This window comes from Brassica oleracea, chromosome C3 (genome assembly GCF_000695525.1).
Source record: "Brassica oleracea var. oleracea cultivar TO1000 chromosome C3, BOL, whole genome shotgun sequence".
Taxonomy (NCBI): domain Eukaryota; kingdom Viridiplantae; phylum Streptophyta; class Magnoliopsida; order Brassicales; family Brassicaceae; genus Brassica; species Brassica oleracea.
The window spans coordinates 18,080,437-18,099,556 of record NC_027750.1 but is presented as its reverse complement, the minus strand read 5'-3'; the positions used below and the strand labels follow the sequence as shown (position 1 = coordinate 18,099,556).

The following is a 19,120-nucleotide window of genomic DNA, read 5'->3' as shown; positions in this document are numbered from 1 at the left end:
TTTCATTTATGGAAACTGAATATTTTCAAATATTTTCTTCCCATATTTTTCGGAACTGATTATTCTTATTTGTAGAATATAGTAAATCTGTAGAACTCGGTTTCTACAGGTTTTGAAATTTATAGTAATGTGTAGGTTTTGATTTCTACATGTTTTAGATTTACAGTAAATTTGTAGAACTCGTTTTATACAGGTTTTTAGATTTATTGTAATGTGTAGATTTTGATTTCTACATGTTTTAGATTTATAGTAGCCTGTAGATTTCGATTTCTTCAGATTTTAGAGCGATAGGTTAAGCGCGGAATGTGTATTATAAATATTTTTTATAGTACTATTATTTTTGTAGATCACATATTCTAATCATAGTAGATTCAGTGAAAAAATGAATTTTATTTTCTACTTCATAGAATGCATTCTACTTTATGTAGAACATAATATAAAATTATGATTTAAACAGTTTTTGAACTGGTAAAAAATACTACTAAGTTCATATAGGTATTTCATCATTAGTTAATATTTTTCCACTTTTTTTTGTTTGTAAAATTATTTATTTTAATTTATTTTCAAAATACTAAAGGGCATTAGAGATAAAAAAAATGATACAAAATAGAAATTAGTATAATGAGATATAGTTACTATTTTTTGGCCTAAAAACAATTTTCCCTACTTTAAATTGCAAACTATATTTTGATATGAGCTTTCAAAGCGTGAGATGATTTCTTATTACATATTTATTATTATAACATACGTGTTTCTAATTAAAAATTATATCATGTGTGTGTTTTCTGATTTTGTTTAGCATTTGCTTTTATATGTTCATGTTCATTTTTATCTATACAAAATGTTATTTTATGAAAATAATTATTTTGTTGTGGTAAACTTCAATAAGAAATTAAATTATAAATTATGTGCAATATAATTTAATTTTAGAATGACTTGTCATATTGAAATTAAAAATGACTTGTAATATAACAGAAATTAATAATATCTAGCAATATAATGTAAAACCATATTGTAAATGTATGTTTATGTTTATTAATTGTAAATGTGATTTTTTAAATATAATATCAGTTGCAATGTTTTATATTTTTGATAACCTCAAAATTTTAATATTGAAATGATTAATTTAAAGCCCATATACTTAAAAGGTTTAGTTTGAAAAAAAAAAGTGAATGGTTTTGTTGTCGATAGGAGTATCCTCTATATTTCTAATAACCATGAGGTAGGGTGAGGGTTTTTGATTTATGCCGTGAAGAAATATGCAAATCGTAGCTAACCAAATCTAAAATATGGCATATGCCTAATTTTATTGTTGCTTTTAAATTAATGATGAGGTTTAATTCGTTAACGTATTTTAAGTCAATAATATGTATATATATATTGTTTAATATTTTATTATTGAATTATTTTTCTTGGTGAATATGGCATATGCCTAATTTTATGGTTGCATTTAATAATGAGATTAAATTCAGTTACTATATTTTAGGAGAATCGTATAATGCTTATTTCTAAAGCTTATATATATAACTTTTAAGATTTTAGTATTGAATAATTTTGCTTAGTGAAGAGTGAATAAGTTTTAAAAATCTAGAATATTCTATATGTAGCATAATAATGATCAAAATGATTTTAAAAATATTAAGTAGATAATATCAGGCAATATAATTAGATTATCGTAAGTTATATTAAATTATATTTTTGTAGGAACGTAATATATATATTTAACCGTAAGTTAAAGTTCATATTGTTAATTTTCATATAGCACTAATTTAAAATCTCCACGAATTGATATATGTTTTTTAAATCATATTATTTGTATGTTTCATATAACCACCCTCTCCTTATTTTTTTTTTTGGAAATTAATTGGTATAAGCCTAAGATCAAACTTAGGGTTTGTATGAATGTCAGGGTTTAGGTTCTGTGTAGTTCATGGTTATATTTTAGTGATTTAGGGTATAATAATGTGGTGCATGAGATGTCTTTTGATCGTCCTAAGGAGTTGCCTAAATTTCTAGTTAATTAACAAAGGCGATGTTAGTTGTTCATTCAAAAATAAATAAAAGAAGGGGGCAGGGGGCAATGTTAGTTGTCAACAATTACGCTATGTACAACATACGGTACACATAAACTTATTGTAGGGCATAAACATCACAGGTATATATGTATTTTTAATCACCCATATATAACGAATATGAGGAATTATCAATTGCGCCAGTGTTGGCGGAAGAGGGTACAAAAGTGTCAAAGGTGCTATTTCTAAGACCTTTCGTTCAGTTCTCAAAAAACTTTTTCTTCTCTCTCCGAGAATTTATTTAGCTTTGTATTAGAAAAAACAACACTCGTGCTGTCATGATTGCTTGGCTAGAATAATATTATCAGCTCTCTTCAGCCTTCAAAAGACACTATTCTTAGTGTAAAAATAAACATACTTTATAGGCCATACATGCACGAAACTTTAAAACTAGAACAAAGAAATGAAAAACGGTCTCTCTTGTCGGCCAATTGACATCATCTTTCCTAGACCAAACACCTAGGCAGTTTCTTCATGATACCGCTCGTCTGTCTTCTCTTATACATATATCATCTTTCCTTCTCTCTCTCTCTAATCACTTGATCATTTTTATTCACATTCACACGTACGGTTAAGATGGCGTCGTTTGTTTTGTGCAGACAAAAGTGCATGTTTTTGGCTCTTGTCTCAGTTCTTCTACTTGTCTCAGATGCTTCAAGATTCCCTCAAGTCCACTGGGAACAAATGCTCCCAAAGAAGCTTCCACTTCCCTCTTCTTCTCCTTCCAAAGGCACCAATTCTATCAGCAAATCATCTTCGACTTCTTCCCGAAATACTAATTCCATACAGAGCTCTTTTTCATCGGATGGAAAAGTTTGACGTAAATCGGGAGATTATCGCTTAGAAGATTTATAACCAAAAGGAGAAACATGAAGAGCAAAGGACGGCATTAGCAGCTCCATTAGAGATTGTTGTCAAGGAGAGAAAATGAGAAAGAAAAGTCTGTTCATTGATCATATAATTTTTGGGTTCAAATCCTACCAGTAGGCTAATGGGACCACTTTACCTTGCTCTGGTCACACTTTCCCAATGCGATTATGGATCTAAGACCAGTAACTTTTCAGTTACCAAGTAAATGATTTTGTTAATTTCATAGCAGAAACAATGCGTAAAATCATTGTGTAATATTTCAAGACTTATAGCTGTATATCATCTTCATTGTCCTAAATATTTCCTCCCTTGTAATATATTTTGTAGATATTTTATAATGCTAAAGAATTGTCCAATTTTAATCGTCTTTATTATTGTGTAACAAAAACAAAAAATAATCGTCTTTGATATTTAAGGGGTTTTTTGCCAAAGCCAAACCCAACCCAACCCAAATATTGATTCTAACCATAAAAGTATATCTTTTAAACAAAAAAAAAACCCATAAAAGTATATCTCAGATTTAATCAAATGCAAAACCAACCTAAATGAGTAGTAAAAGTAGTATATATCTCTTATGACCAAACAAAAAATTAAGAAGTTATTTTACAATTCTGTCATTCGTAAGTCTACACATAAAAATAAAAGTCTACATATCTTTAGACGTCAACACAAGTCTACATCATAATTTGATCTTATAAATTAATTTTTTTAAAAAAAATTGTGAAACTTAAATCAATCATTAATATAACGGTTAATATGAAATTTAGAAATGAAAATTTTATATAATTGAACAATTTAAAAGAATACATATTGATTTGGTACATGTGTTAGACAATGTTTATGGTTTAGAACAAAAGGTTGTAGCATGTTATGTGTTTTAAGGTTAGATCTTAGGGTTAGATTTTAGATTGATATTTTCTTTTTGTTTTATTGATTAAAATTTGCATATTAGTGTTGACTAGTTTATATTTTGTATATGTGGATATTTGATACAATAATTGAGATTTTTTTTATTATCAAGCAAACATTTAGGGTTTGAGTTTTGTAGTTTAGGATTTCGTAGACTTACAATTTAGTCTACTGGAATTAGTGTTTAAAAAAATATTAGTTTTTAAAAAATTTAAAATATGAAATTATATATTATAAATATTAAAAAATAAAGAAAAAAAATTATTAATTCAGATATAAATTGCTAAAACAATAAAGGAAGTAGGAAAATAAAAACATGTGTAGACTAATAAAGAAGTCTACTCTCAACGAATTTAACCTAACTGGACGTAACTAACAAAATTGTAACCTAATCAAATTTAAACCAACCTTACCGGTGCAGACTGACAAAGAAGTATACTTCCACCGAATTTAACATAACCGGATTCAACAAAGTTATTTTTAACCAAATTTAATTTTAGTAGACTTCAAAAGAAGTTTACAGTGTCGTAAATTTTAACCTAGTTATAACTTTTGTCTTCCTATATAAATGAAATTTACACAATCTCTCTAAAATGGCTGCACAAGTTTCTAAACTTCTCTCACTTCTCTCTAAAACTCTTTCTCTTCTCTCTAAAACTCTCTTATTTCTCTCTTTTTATCTCTATAACTCTTTCATGTCTTTCTCACAATATTATCTTATTAGTTTAGGTATTATGATTCATGGTTTTCATCTTCTCCTTTAAAAATGTAAGTTTTATATCTATAGATTTTAAATGTGTGTTTTTATGCTATGTCTTTCTCACAATATTATCTTATTTTTGTAGGTATTATCCTTCATAGTTTTCATCTTCTCTAAAAGTGTAAGTTTTAGATCTATAGATTTTAAATTTGTATTTTTATGTTATGTCATTCTCACAATATTATCTTGTTTTTATAGGTACGATCATCAGTGTCGTGCCTAGCCTTTGTGGGGCTTAAGGCAAATTTAAAAATTGGGGCCTTAATTTAAATAAAATTTATCATGTAAAATATGATTTATATAAACTATATTCAAAATAATGAAAAAATCTTTTTAATATTTTTCATGTCTAAAATATATGATTTAAATGTGAAGTAAACAAAAATTAGTATGTAAACATAAATATAATTATTTGACATGAATTTTGTTTATTAAGATTGTTTACATGTTTTTATAATAACCTTAAAAAGTTCATATCAGTGTTGGTTAAAATATATAAATTATAGCTATAAAGACCAAAGATACAGATTCATTCAACACCGCAAAATATATAATACCAATAAATTTTGAAAGATTTTGTGAAATATACGTATAAAACAAGTATAGAAACCAATAAATGAATAAATATTTAAAATCTGTAACATAATCAAAATAGTAAACGTGTAACATAATTAAATTTGTAGGAACTATTGGCAAGAGTAAAGTCGTAGAACATATATAATTTTTTCAAACGTTATGCCAGTAATACAAAATGCTTAATAATACTTGAAACCGCAACCACCCGCATCCGCAAACTCCCACATCCGCAACCGCTGCGTTTGAACAAGTCGGGCTCATAGTAACTTGCATTTTCTAGATGACTTCTTAGTTATTCTCCTTAGAAACATATGATTTTAACAATACCTTATTTAGATTTTGATCTGCGATTTTATTTTACATAAGATATTACTTTATGAAATATTTTAAAGTGCGAAAATATCTTTTAACAAAATTCAATTAGTGTATTTCAAAAATAAACAATTAAATTATTTTATATTTATATTAATTATGAAAAGTAGATAAGATATTACTTAATTTTATTTTTAATTATTTCAGTCATTTTTTGTTATGAATTTTTAATAAATCTCTATAATTTATTTGATTAATTGTGTGATATATTTTTTTGATGAATTTCTAATTATAAAATATATTTGATGTCAATTTTGACTCTAACATTTTATTTATATACAGTATTTAATTTAGTATGAAAGTTTATTAAGTTTAAATGATTGTAGGTTTATATTTTTGAAAAGATAAATAAAATATTTTATTCACTTAATTTTCATATTAAATGAAATTATTTCCTAGTATCTAAACCTTAAAATATATATATAAATATTTGAGTCTTTTAATCAATAATTTTATTTATAAAATAATTTTAAAATGATTAATAAATATTTTGCTTTATTAAAAATGTGACCTAATATTTATATTGTTTGGACGCAAGATTAATTATTATTTTATTTGAAAACATAGTAGTATAATATTGTTTTCATAATTACATTAATATAGTTTTAGTGCTTTCATCAATCATTAATGACATAGTAAAGGTTGGGTTTAACATAATGTTTCTATTTTAATAAGATAAATGAGTCTTAACATTTTCAATCGTTTAGATGTTAAAAAAATTCTACAACTACTTATAATAAATATGATTATTGTATTTTATTTTGAATATGGCCCCAAAATCTAACGTCCGACTTTGGCCATGTTTTGGCCTTCTTAGAAAAACTATAACAACACACTTCTGTAGTGTTTTTCTATTTTATAACAAAAGGATTGACAGAGATTTTTTTGCAAAGGAGTTAATTTTAAAGTATTAAAAAACTTGTATTTTTTTTTTTTTTAAATACTTGTAGTTGTTGAAAGTTTGAATGCATAAACTGTATTTTGACAAAGTGTTGGCTGTTCTTTGACCTCTTGAAATGATTATGGCTTATGTTTAGTAACCGTCATATTCACTGAGCCCCAAAAAGTCTTTGGCGGCATCTTTTTTTGCACTTCATGGCTTCCCCGGTGACTGGTACTCCTCGCCATCACCGGGGAGGTTCTCTCCTGTTATTCCCTTTCTTCTCTCTCTCCTTTGCCTTTGTTTTTGGATTTTATACAAGACAATTTCTACTCTGTTGGGATCTCATGGCGACTGTTGTGATCTTTCAGATCTACTGTTTGTGGTGGTTTGTTAATGGATTCTGGTTGTACTATGATGGATCGAGTTGGTGGGGTTTGGTTTGGCATGTTCGTGGTGTGGAGTGCATCAGAGGCGCGAAGAGAGCATTCACATTGGTGGCTCTGCTACCTGAGAAGTGGTGCTTCTTTTAGCATGTTCGAGGTGTGGAGTCTCACCGGAAGCTCATGGAGAGTCCATTCGTAGTCCAATGGCGTATCTTATTTGGATATTGATATAGTTCTACATCGACTGCTATCTATTGCAACCGAGCTAGTTTGGTTTACTCTTCATCGATTTTGGGTTTCAGTCCTTAGTCCTTTAAGATGTTTATTTTGTTTTGGCTACCGTCTTTTCCCTTCGAGTTTGGTAGTCATGATTGGTTTTGTTCTTGAATTTTAATTCTTGCTTGCGTTTGGAAAACCAGGCTTAGATTATAGTGGTTTTGATGTGGTTCTCAATTCTCGTAGCTTCAATAGATTGGAACCTTTTTAAAGAGACTTGCAGAAATCTCTAGTTCGTTGGTCGATTGGAAAGAGTGGAAAGGGTAAGCTAACACCGTAGTGGTTCTCAATTCGACTGTATTTCACCTTGGAAAAGTCAGGAAAAATTGAGGTTATTACTTTCTTCAATTTGAATGGTGCCTACTAGTATCGATATAGTCTATAATAGTTATTTTTTTTTCTTCTTTCTTTGTATTGGTGTACTTTTTACAGTATGCTTTTTGCTTCTATGTACGACCAGTTTGATCTTGAACTTTATATTGAAATGATTAATAAAGCGTTAAAAAGTCATTTAAGGGATTTTTGACTATTGGAGAATAGGGGATCCAACTAAGACAAGTTTAATTAACCATTGGTACGTAGTGGCGGATTTAGAAAAGGGTAACTATCTCCAGTTCGCTTGGGAGAGCCATTATAGTGACACTTTACACGTTACAATAAAAGAAATGGAAACTTTTGAGTATATACACTTCTTATAGTTGGACTAAGCACAGAAAAAAAAACTAAACATTTATCCTTTTAACAATAGAGGGTTACCTATATATAACAGGAAGACATGACATCGAGGCCAGTTCCAGGAGTCATTGGTTGTCCTCCAGGAGTTCCAGGTAAGTATGATGCCGAGCTTGGTGTCATATGTTGTCCCGGCGTAGATGAAAGTTAAGGACTTGGGGCATTAGTTGCATGACAAGGTATGTTAGAGAAGAGTGGCCAACATGTTGGTTATTTTATTCGGTTTAGAAGAGAATCTCAGGCATGAATTTGGAGCTAGAAGCGCTAGATTGGGTAATGGACAATATGTTGCATCATTCGACATGTCATCATTTTGGGACAGATTGTAAAGATTCGATCAAGATGATAAAGAAAACTCAGGCATGGCCGACTTTTTCAACAGAGCTGAAGGAAATACAAGAACTGAAGAGAAGATTCCATAATTTCAAGCTATCATACATTCTCAGAGGACAAAATTAGAATGCTGACTTTTTTAGCTAGAATTGCTTAGTCTTTCTATAGGTCTTTTTGTTTTATTGGTTATTCTATTCCGGTTTGATTACTAAGTAGTAATAGAATTGTCAAAAAAAAAAACTATTAGATCGTCTCACTATCGTATCAGAACATGATCATCACTTCAATTAGCAAATCAGAATTTTACAGAATATGGTGAAATATTTAATGTCAGTTACAAAGATATCAGACAAGAGCCATGTTTAGTCTGAGAAAGCAGTTTTTTTCTCATTTTCTTGAAACAAAGGTATCCAGATTTGTCTCAGCCATTATGAGTTTTTTGTTCTGACAGCGCCATTATGAGATAAATGCACAAATCATAACAATGAGAAACAATTAGAAATGTAATGATATTATCTGGATTTTTATCCAGTTTTGTTTGCATGATGTTGGAAATGCTGTTTAGAGAGTAATTCATGAGTTATTAAAAAAAAAAATAGCAGACGTGTTTTTATGAAATTTTCCTTTCTTTAAAAACAAACATGGATTTTTATTATTAACTGGTTAAATATAGCCGATAAAAAACACAGAGTGGTTGTTGATACTTGATATAAAGCATATTCCTTTATTTGGAAAAATCATCTAACTCGGGAAGTACTTGGTAGTAGAAATGGCCTCCAGTTCGACTTGAACCATCAGTGTATCATCCACAAGGAAACCTTTGATGAATCTCTGAGATCATCAAAAGAGACGAACTCACTGAAACCCCATCCAAAGGATGTTATTCCGTACCAATTCTCCACTGTCAGGAAAAAAATGGAAAATCACAGGAGAGCACTCATTAATCGTATGTAAAATGTTTTCACTGCGAAGAATATATAGTATGTGCTTACGTTCCATCCGGATGTTACCGAGTTTTAGTTGGTTAAGAACTTGAAACTTGGCTAGAACATAAACCGCCTCATAGGCTCCGGTTCTCTGGTTCGCAAGAAGGTGAAAAAACAATGACACCGCTTTTCCACTTCCGCTGCCACTACCACTTGGATTTATTCCTAATTGCCTGGTCATCATGTGGTACACATTTTGGTAACTCTAAACCAAGAACCTTTTTTGTCAGCAGTATGCATTAAGTATGCCAGGTTTGAATCCAAATGGTGACAAGAATAAAGTTACTATGTTAAATCATGAAACAAAACGTTTTATATTTTGAATTAATGTGGACCCACCATTTTCTTCCTGCGAAGGAGATGACATCTGAATAAGTATATTGGGTCAGCGTGGAGAATCCCCTAATTGTCCAGGTGAATCTGTCTGAACGCTTACTAAAAGATAAAAGTTCTGATTTCTCAAAAGGCTTAGGAACGGTTACATCTACACCAAACTCGGAGTGGTCTCCATCATAAAGGTAGGTCTTTGAACGTATCAAGAGGGAGAACCTGAGAGAATCCCCACATCGTTTTGAAGGCATTGAATCGGAATACATCGGTATCTACAGTTTAACACAACAAATATAGATTAATCACATTATCATTACTTTACACATAGCAGCATCTTTCTTGTTTTTTTTTTCATTTTTGATTGAAAATGGGTTTGTTGGGAAGGATTATTTACAATTTTTGGGAGGGTTTTTACCAAAAAAAAAAAGTTTAGCAAAGAAAACCTTGGATGGTGAAGTACTTCCTCTGGAACCGTTCCTGTTGAAGATGTAAAACCTGAGATCCGCATAAACCTCTTGATGTGCAGAAGCGTCGAGACTCGACTTGTCAATGGCTACATAAAGGGAAAGGTAGCCTGAACCACCATCCTTGTTGTTCCCGTTAGGGTACACACGAAGAGTCCTATATACATAGTATGATGATACAATCAAATGAAATGTTTCGTATACATAAATATTTGATAAAGGCGAATAAATGATCAAATTATGATAACTTACCAGTTAAATCCACCAGCCGAAAAAGGACGAGTTTCATAATATTCTGTTGAATTAAGGACTCTGTGGAAAGCCTCCATCTTCAAAGAGTACGTCGATGGAGGACGTTCTCTCAGACCCTTCAGTGTGTTTGAAGAAGAGAGTTTATAATCACGCGATGAGATCTCTTGATGTTTTTGTAAGTAATGCATTTCTTCTTCCACGTTTGGGTTTGGTTCTGCACCTTCCTCATCTGCTTAAAAAAAAACAGAGCATCTTTGCAAGACAAAACAAGAGAGAGGATTTGCATCCAAATCTCTTATATACTAAAGCTCAAATCGTCTAGCTAATCAAATACAGCCAGACAAGTGGAAAATGTTTTTCTGAAAAAAATAAAAATTTAATTAATTGTTGACATAGTGGTTAAAAATCTGAGCCAATTACAAAGTTAATCAATTAAAAAAAAAGTTAATCAATTGTAAAAAATAATTTCTCCTTTTTTATTGAACAACAAAATACAACTGCCCCTTACCACACAGAACTCCACGATTACTTTCATGGCACAAATTCAAACGGGTCTCTTCTATAGTTCTATATAATCGATATTACTTTGTAGAATAGATTACGTGTGTTGGTCTGCATCACGTGTGTCTGCATCCGGGAAATTTAGGGTATCCGGATCCGGATCCGGATCCGACGGATCCGTGGATTTAATATCCGGATCCGGATTCGTGGTTTCCGGATTTCAGATATCCGTCTCTATATTCTATTATCCGCGGATATCCGGATCCGGATCCGCAAAAATAATTAAAAATAATATTTTTTTAAAAAAAAAACTAAAATTTTAAAAATAATACATAAATGAAATATTTATACAAGATTTATAAATATATATATATATATATATGTCTATAATATTGTAAAAACTAAAATATAATATTACAAAATTAATTTATGTATAAATATTATTATATAAAGTATAAATATTAATGAAATTTAAAAAGTTAATGTGTTTTAAAAGTACGGATCCGGATCCGGATATCCGGACCTAAAAATTAAGATATCCGGATCCGGATCCGGTTTGGACGGATCCAAGATTTTACTATCCGGATTCGGATCCGGGCACCCCGGATATCCTATTTTCGGAGCGGATCCGGAGCGGATCTCGGATCGAATCCGGATCTCGGATAATAAATCTCAGGCCTGCCTACTTTTGTAAAAGATGTCCCTTTTGGGAAAAGAATGAACGAATAAAATATATATTTTTTTAAAGTATTATAAAATTTTAGATATAATATCCACAATTTGTGGCTTTATGTACATACAAATTAACACTCTTCAGCATTTTTTGAGAATAGTAGGAGATAGTGTTTACATTTTTAACCAAAAAATGTAGTTTTCATACATATTAATATTAAGGGATTCAAAAAATTGTTTGCCTGTACGTAGTACTACTACGGGCCCAAACACTAGTATAGTATATAAAAGACGTAGATACTTGAATATTATTGAGAGGACATATATACGCTGCGGATTTGTGTTGAAGTCATTGGTGATTTGTTGTATTACAGAATGGGAAGACGCATATGTGATGAAGAGACAAAGCAAGAGAGAGATAGTGTTTCTGTAGTGACACTTCATCCTTTTTTCCTCACTGGAGTGAAGAGTGAAGAGAATAGTGAGATGCATTTATAAGCCTACATGGATGCTTTATGATTGCTGTCTATCGATGAGATTTTACTGCTTCTTTAAATTAATACTCTATAAATTAATATACACTAAAAATTTTTATAAAATAATATAATTTTATAATCTCAAATCGAGTTTTTGATTCAATTAATATATCGATAAATTAATATCTTTATAAATTAATAAAAAAATTATAGTTTTGGTGTACTCCCGATATTATTAATTTATAGAAGTTTTACGTATATGTTTGCAATGGAAAATCAAAATTTGTAATATTCTTTTTGGATGATAACTAACGTGGTTTCATTTAGCACCATTGGCAAATTTGAACCCAATCTCTCAAGGGCAAGGTTGTCGTTAGTACTGTGCTGTATCTTTGTCGTTTTACTGTTAGTTAGGTGAGCTATAAATAACAATAATAAATCGTCAATATCGACTTTATTTTTTTGTCAACCTATTAATCGTCAATATCGACTACTCTTGGCCGGTAGATCAATATTTTGTTTTAACTATAAATGTACTTTATACAATTCCAATCATTCGTAAGATTTATTTAATTCATGATAGGTAGGAAAGAGAACACCATCATCTTGAAATACGATTCGAAGTTTCTTTATAAACTATCGAGAAATTCAAAAATACAATAAACGGGCACAAGATGGAAACTCAAACGTTCATCAGAGCAAATCTCACGGTTGAACAAACTTGGCTAATATGGCCAGATCCAGAATCTTGACGTCGAGATTATCCTCAATCTTAACAATACCATCTGATCCGTCGATTCCGATCAGCTTACCTATAGAACCGCGATATTGGCCGCCAACGATTTTCACACGATCATTCTTCCTCGGAGGAACTATCTCCAGTTCGCCCGGGAGAGCCATTATAGTGTCACCTTCACCGCTCGACCCGAGAGACACTTTACACGTTCCATCCTAACAAAAAAGCAGCAGCACATCATAACAATGTCATTCACATGACTGAGACTGATGTGTAACAAAAATGGAGTTGGTGAAAGGGAAAAGACTAACCGAGACATCTCGGATGACGCCCACATCGCTGTCTTCTCCAGCCTTGTGTATCTCAACCAATATATCAGGCATGAACCATGCTTCAGCGTCTCCACCTGTGACATTTACAATAAAAGAAATGGAAACTTTTTGAGTTTATAAACTTTTTATGGTTTATCCTTTTAACAAAAGAAGGTTACCTATAACAGGAGACATGACATCGAGGCCAGTTCCAGGAGTCATTGGTTGTCCTCCAGGAGTTCCAGGTAAGTATGAAGCCGAGCTTGGCGTCATAGGTTGTCCAGGTGTAGATGGAAGGTAAGGACTTGGGGCATTAACTGCATGACAAGGTATGTGAGAGAACAGTCGACGCTTTTTGAAAATGATTAGATTGGATCTTACCATAGGCTGAACCACTATCTCTAGGTGTCCCCGCATCTGAGTAACTACCACCGGGTGTACTAGCCCATCCTGACCCAGGAGTTGGCGCTTCATATGCCCGTGAAGGAGGACTTCCCGGCTGCAAACAAGTGCCAATCAAACAATTTTAACTCACCATTCGCCAATAATAAGGTTGAATGCAAAACATTAGATGGATAACTCTTACTTGATAGTTAGGACTCGTTCCCCAAGATCCTGGGTTCCCTTCTTCCCAGTTATCCCTGATGCCAATCACAACCATAATATGAGGGATATCAAAGTTTTTTCTTCGAACAAGACTCACCGTTATAAAATTGAAACATAGACCATGTTTGTGTAACATAAGGGGCAACATTGGTGCAATACAAACGCAATAAAAAAAACATACCTAGGTGGACTCATAGGCGTGTAAGGATTCCACGCTCTATCGCGCATGGGTGTCCTCATTCCATCATGGATCGGTGTAGCTGAAATTTAGATTAAGTTTACCAAAGAGCATAACATATCAAATGAACATATTACAGAGGTACACGAGCTAGAAAACAAACCTCCAGCGTCCCGCATAGGAGTCATATAAGGATGAAGTGGAGTCCGTGAAGGATGCATAGGTGTTTCGCTTCCCATGCTATACCGGGATGTATCTCTGTGTAGAAGAAATTCAGATGATTATAATCAATGTTCTTTACTGAAGTCTAAATAACTAAGAAGATAAATTAGTAGATTACCGAGACGGTGTTGTCACAGCCACATTATCTGATATTGCATTTCGATCAACTGCATTATACAACTATTGTTAGAGTCCATTCAACAAGTATCAAGAAGTAAATACAAGGGCTTGCCTGTCACAATCTTCATCTCAAGTTCAACACGCACTGTATCTCCTTTCACTTCTACTACAGGTCCCCTATATCCCTTGAAAGGTCCTAGACGGATTTTAACAGTAGTGCCCAACAAAGAATCGTCTCTCCCTCCTCTTCCACCCCTGCCCCTTCCTCTTGCTGCATTTTAATGATACAAATTAGATTATGTGCAACTGTATGTAGTACTCGTGACCAAAATAGAGAGGAGAAATCTGAACATACCATTATATCCCATGCCTCCGCGTTGAAATCGTCTTGGAGATGGAGGCACTGGGGCAGGAGCCTTGAAATTGCTAAATCTTGATAAGGAATCACCACCCTAGAATAGAAAAGTTGCTAGACAAAGTGAGGCTACAATACATATATTGATGCAGCAAACTTAAAAAAAAAAAAAAAAAAAAAAAAAAAAAAAAAAAAAAAAAAAAAAAAAAAAAAAAAAAAAAAAAAAAAAAAAAAAAAAAAAAAAAAAAAAAAAAAAAAAAAAAAAAAAAAAAAAAAAAAAAAAAAAAAAAAAAAAAAAAAAAAAAAAAAAAAAAAAAAAAAAAAAAAAAAAAAAAAAAAAAAAAAAAAAAAAAAAAAAAAAAAAAAAAAAAAAAAAAAAAAAAAAAAAAAAAAACATGGCCATATAACGAAAAGAAGGCTTACATTTCTATTAGCACCAGAACGTGATCCACCAACAACAACGCATGATGTGCATTTAGCGCAGATGAATCCGGCATGCTCAAGGTGATGCCGATCATATATAAACAAGACCCCTTTGTAAATATGCCTCACGGGACCTTGTTTACCCTATTTATATGTAAATTTGTTAAATATGAGATCAGTAACGTTGAGCACGTCAACCAATATGCAAAAATACTCACTTTGCTAGGACCCTCGACGATTCTGACATCATCACTCACAGAAATGACATTTTTGTAGCGATCTTGAACACTAATTTTCCTATCAAGCTTGCATTTGATTTCTCTGAGTTTGACAAGAGCAACCTCTGGTCTGTCAGGATTCCCTTTAAGAACCTAAGACATTAAAACAGAGTTGTTATTTCCTATAGCTCCATTGGTACGCGTATGACTTGATAATAGTTGTATTCTCAGAAAGTTGGCGATTTACCTGAAAAGCTTCATTCTCTAGCCGTATAGTTACTCCGAAAGTTAGGTTACTGCATCAAAACAATAAAGCTTAAAAAATGCGTGTAAATGGGAAAGATGCATCACTTCAAGTTATTCCACTTACTCCAGAAGCACAAGATCATGAAGTTCATATTGCCCAATTTTGGTAACACCAGTCGTCACTTCTGAGCTCTCAACAACATGATCAGCAAACACGCGGACCTACGAGTATATCCCATTGGCATTTAGTCAGAAATAGACTCAATTAAAATACAAAAAGTTGACTTACATGTTCTTTGGTCGTGTCAGACAGAAGGATAAGCACATGTTGATCAACTTTGACCACCATGCCTGTTGCTCCTTCATGTGTCCCAGAAACAACCTTCACGTGATTTCCAGGCTCGAAGTATTTGCAGAGCTCTTTCTCATTTACAGCGAGAGGATCCTGCAACGCAAGAGTAATGATCAGCCCTTTTCCATGGGGGTGGATGATCTCAGAAAACATGCAGCAACCAGTTAAGAAAAGACAAAGAGTGGATTGCTTACAGGGAGACCTTTCAATCCTGATCTGATAAGAACGTTGTCTTCATCTACTTTCTCAACCCAACCTTTCAAGTTTTTGAGATCCCCCTTGATAACGATAACTGCATCACCCTTCATGAAATGACCTTTCTTTCTGTTTGCAAATAAAGTCGACAGACCACCAAAGTCGCCGCTCTCCCCATTTTCACTTGGTTTGTTGAATTTTTCAAGCTCGTCAAAAGTCGGTGTAACGTTCTGAGCAATGATGGACTTCAACGATACTGTTTTGTACATGAAGCCATCTTTGAAAAGCATACCACCAATATTTTCAAAGTAATCGCCGGTCATGGGATCACGCCGACGCTCAACACGTATGTGCAATTCCCTATACGCATGTAACAAATTTTAAAAGGTTCATAACCTTCTCCATAACAGGCATTATAATTAACGTACAACTGAACGGATTCTAAAAAGAGTACCTAGCTTCATCAATGTTCATGAAACGTGGAGGTGGAACAAAGGCTTTTTTCTTCGCAACTTCTCTTCCGTCCTGCAAATTAGTCAGGTAACACTTCAAAACCTTAGTATTGTCCAAGGAAAGATCCATTGAACTATTACTCTATTAGACAAAAATAAAACAATTTTCCCCCTTAATGATGGACAGAATCTATACCAGCTTAGAAGCTAGAGCCTGCAGATCAATTCTTGGAATTAACTTGACTGTGACCCTCTGACGCACATTATCAACATCAACCACCTGCAAAGAACTTCCATTTTAGCAGTCTATAGTGTTGTTGTCAATGGAAAGACATTGAAATGGATCATACCTTAGCAAGATCACCTTTGTACGTTCCGATTTTCATTCTAACCCAGGTATCCCGAGACAGATCAATTGCTTTGCTTTCAACAGAGAGGACATCTGTCATTTCTCTTATGGGGACAAGTAAGATCTTCTGATTAGCATATATATTCCTCATTCCCTTGATTGCCTAGCACATGTAAAAAGAAACAACGCACATAATGACTTCACACCCTTCATAACATTAATGAACACAGAGAGCAACAAAAAAAATACCTCTTTGACGTGAGCTTCCTTGTCTGCTTCAACATATATATAGTTTTTAAGATGGTCAAGTGCAACAACAGATCTGATCTGCAAATCCGATCCTCGGTCTATGTATTTTTGCATAAGACACACCGCAACCTCCCTTTCACGGCCAATCTGACATTTGCAATGTGAAAAAATCAGGGAGATTCAATTCAATATATCATAAAAAGACATCAAAGTAAGAACCCCTTACCGCACATTTGACCATCCAGAGCTTTGGATCACGGACAGAAGGCAAAAGAGCTTGCTGCTCCACATCTGTAGCTTCTTCATCATAATCCTCTTGAGGCCTAGAGAACCTCTCTTGAATTCTCCTCTCCAGATCGTCCACATCCTCATCGTTTTCGTCAAATCCGCGGTCGTGATACCTCCGTCTATCAACACGCTCATCCGGAAGATCCGTTCCAGTATCCACAATGAAACCTGCATCATCATAATTAAAAAAAAAAAAAGCTTCAAATCATCAATAACAAAAAAAAAACATTTATGTTAGAAAAATGGAATCCAAATTCGGAAGTTAAACCATCTTCTCCATCTTCGTCTTCTCCTTCTTCATCATCATCATCAACCTGGTCCGCTATGTCGTCTACGAACATAGCAGCCGATGACTTTTTTCTCTTAGCTCCACCTCCACCTCCACCTCCTTTTCCTCGGCGGCTGCCGTAATCTTCATCATCGTCATCGTCTTCCTCTTCCTCCGAATCCTCCTCCGCGTAATCATCGAAAAAACTCGATCTTCCTCTCTTCTGCCTCGAGCCGCCGCCGCGGCTCCTTCCTTCGTCCTCCTCTTCCTCCTCCTCTAATTCCATTCCATCGTAGTCTTCGTCTACATCATCCTCTTCCCCTCGGTGACGCGGCATCTTTGGTAACGAGAATTAGGGTTTCTGATGTGGAATCCCCAAGCCTAGAATCGCTCTGTCTACTGCGGCTTTTTTACCTTGTTCCTTCTTCGTTTGTTTAGAGAGAACCCTAGATTTGTCTCCAGGAGTGAGAGAAAAGATCGTAGAGGTTGGTCTTGTCTTGTTTCCGACACACCTGGACCGGAATCACGGTTTAATACCATACCAGGTAATTTAGTCAAATTTGAGATCGTTCGCATTTGGATCTAGTTTATTGGGCCTAAATCTCTGGTTTATTGGATCTAGTAAACCCACAAAGTTTTGAGTGGTAGACCCAAAATTTAACAAAAAAAAAACACAATAGATTACTAAATGGGAAATTCCAATAGACATAAAAAAAAAAAAAAACTCGCTAACTAAAAACACTCTCTCTCTCCTACTTTCTCTTTCTATCTCTTTCTACTCTCTTTCTAAAAATCTAATTTCACTTTTTTTAGCTATTTAGCAAATAAACCCTTACTAAATATTTTCTTTTTTTTAAAAAAAAAAGAGAAAATTTTCAAAATAGAACACATGTAATTTTCAATCATTCCAACAGATTTTATTTTTATTTTTTAGCTATATTAAAATGTCTTCTATTTTATAAATGAAATGTATCTTTTATAAATATTTAAAATTTCAAACTATTAACACAAATAATAGTATTTGTATTTGTATGTTTTAAAATTTTAAAATATTATAAATTACAAAAATTATTAAACATCACACAATGAATTTTTTTTGTTATCAGTGATTCAAAGTCTTTGTTTTAAAAAGATACAAATGATCAAAAAAATATGAGTAGAAACAATTATTTAATAAATATCATATTAAAATATAGTTTACATCTATATTAATATCATTTAAATTTAATTATAGACCATATAAAATAAAAAAGTGTTTGTTTGGATTAATACAATTTATTTACGTGTTCACATCAATTTGTTAATATACGTAATAGTTGTTGAATTTTTATATTTAATATATATTTAATATTTTATAATATGTAAAATAATATATAATATGTAAAAATAATTTATATACGATGTTCATTCCGTACAAGGCGCATATCTTAATATAGTCTATATACTATAGAATATGTATCAGTGATTTCTTATAAATTCTATTTGTGCTATAATTCATTTTTCTATTTATTGACCAAACTCGTCGGTATACCTTTTCTCATAAATACATGTTATAACTTCAATTATATGATCTATCTTATTTTAGTAATATGTTATAAACTTATCTAACTATTCGTTTTTTATTTGCGTACTAAAGAATAGATACCATACCCTCTATTATTCAATGTTCCATTATTTCGGTTATTTTTTTTAGATCTTGAAAATA

The 19,120-nt window shown here is 32.4% G+C and overlaps 1 protein-coding gene and 1 pseudogene across 1 annotated transcript; both read right to left on the bottom strand.

Annotated features, from left to right (window-relative positions):
- Positions 1-8,771: 8,771 nt before the first annotated feature.
- LOC106332879 lies at positions 8,772-11,859 on the bottom strand (annotated as a pseudogene).
- Positions 11,860-12,393: 534 nt separating this feature from the next.
- Positions 12,394-17,923, bottom strand: LOC106335288 (putative transcription elongation factor SPT5 homolog 1). The gene is made up of 22 exons (XM_013773768.1): positions 17,416-17,923; positions 17,086-17,315; positions 16,860-17,006; positions 16,612-16,773; positions 16,458-16,541; positions 16,264-16,334; positions 15,809-16,169; positions 15,552-15,707; positions 15,387-15,484; positions 15,264-15,312; positions 15,017-15,169; positions 14,799-14,942; positions 14,376-14,472; positions 14,133-14,291; positions 14,019-14,067; positions 13,842-13,936; positions 13,682-13,760; positions 13,481-13,535; positions 13,276-13,393; positions 13,074-13,211; positions 12,895-12,989; positions 12,394-12,798 (listed from the first exon to the last, which is right to left on the bottom strand). Exons 1-22 carry the CDS (start codon positions 17,750-17,752, stop codon positions 12,553-12,555), a joined length of 3,123 nt encoding a protein of 1,040 aa, XP_013629222.1. The 5' UTR covers positions 17,753-17,923; the 3' UTR covers positions 12,394-12,552.
- Positions 17,924-19,120: the final 1,197 nt, after the last annotated feature.

What these genes read in the sequence shown, in the direction of transcription:
- LOC106335288 (XM_013773768.1), bottom strand. Translation starts at nt 17,752, where the DNA reads ATGCCGCGTCACCGAGGGGAAGAGGATGATGTAGACGAAGACTACGAT. An exon ending in AGGCTCTAGCTTCTAAGCTG is followed by an intron (nt 16,335 to 16,457) that starts GTATAGATTCTG and finishes ACTAATTTGCAG; the next exon opens with GACGGAAGAGAAGTTGCGAA. An exon ending in GTTCTGGTGCTAATAGAAAT is followed by an intron (nt 14,473 to 14,798) that starts GTAAGCCTTCTT and finishes TTTCTATTCTAG; the next exon opens with GGTGGTGATTCCTTATCAAG.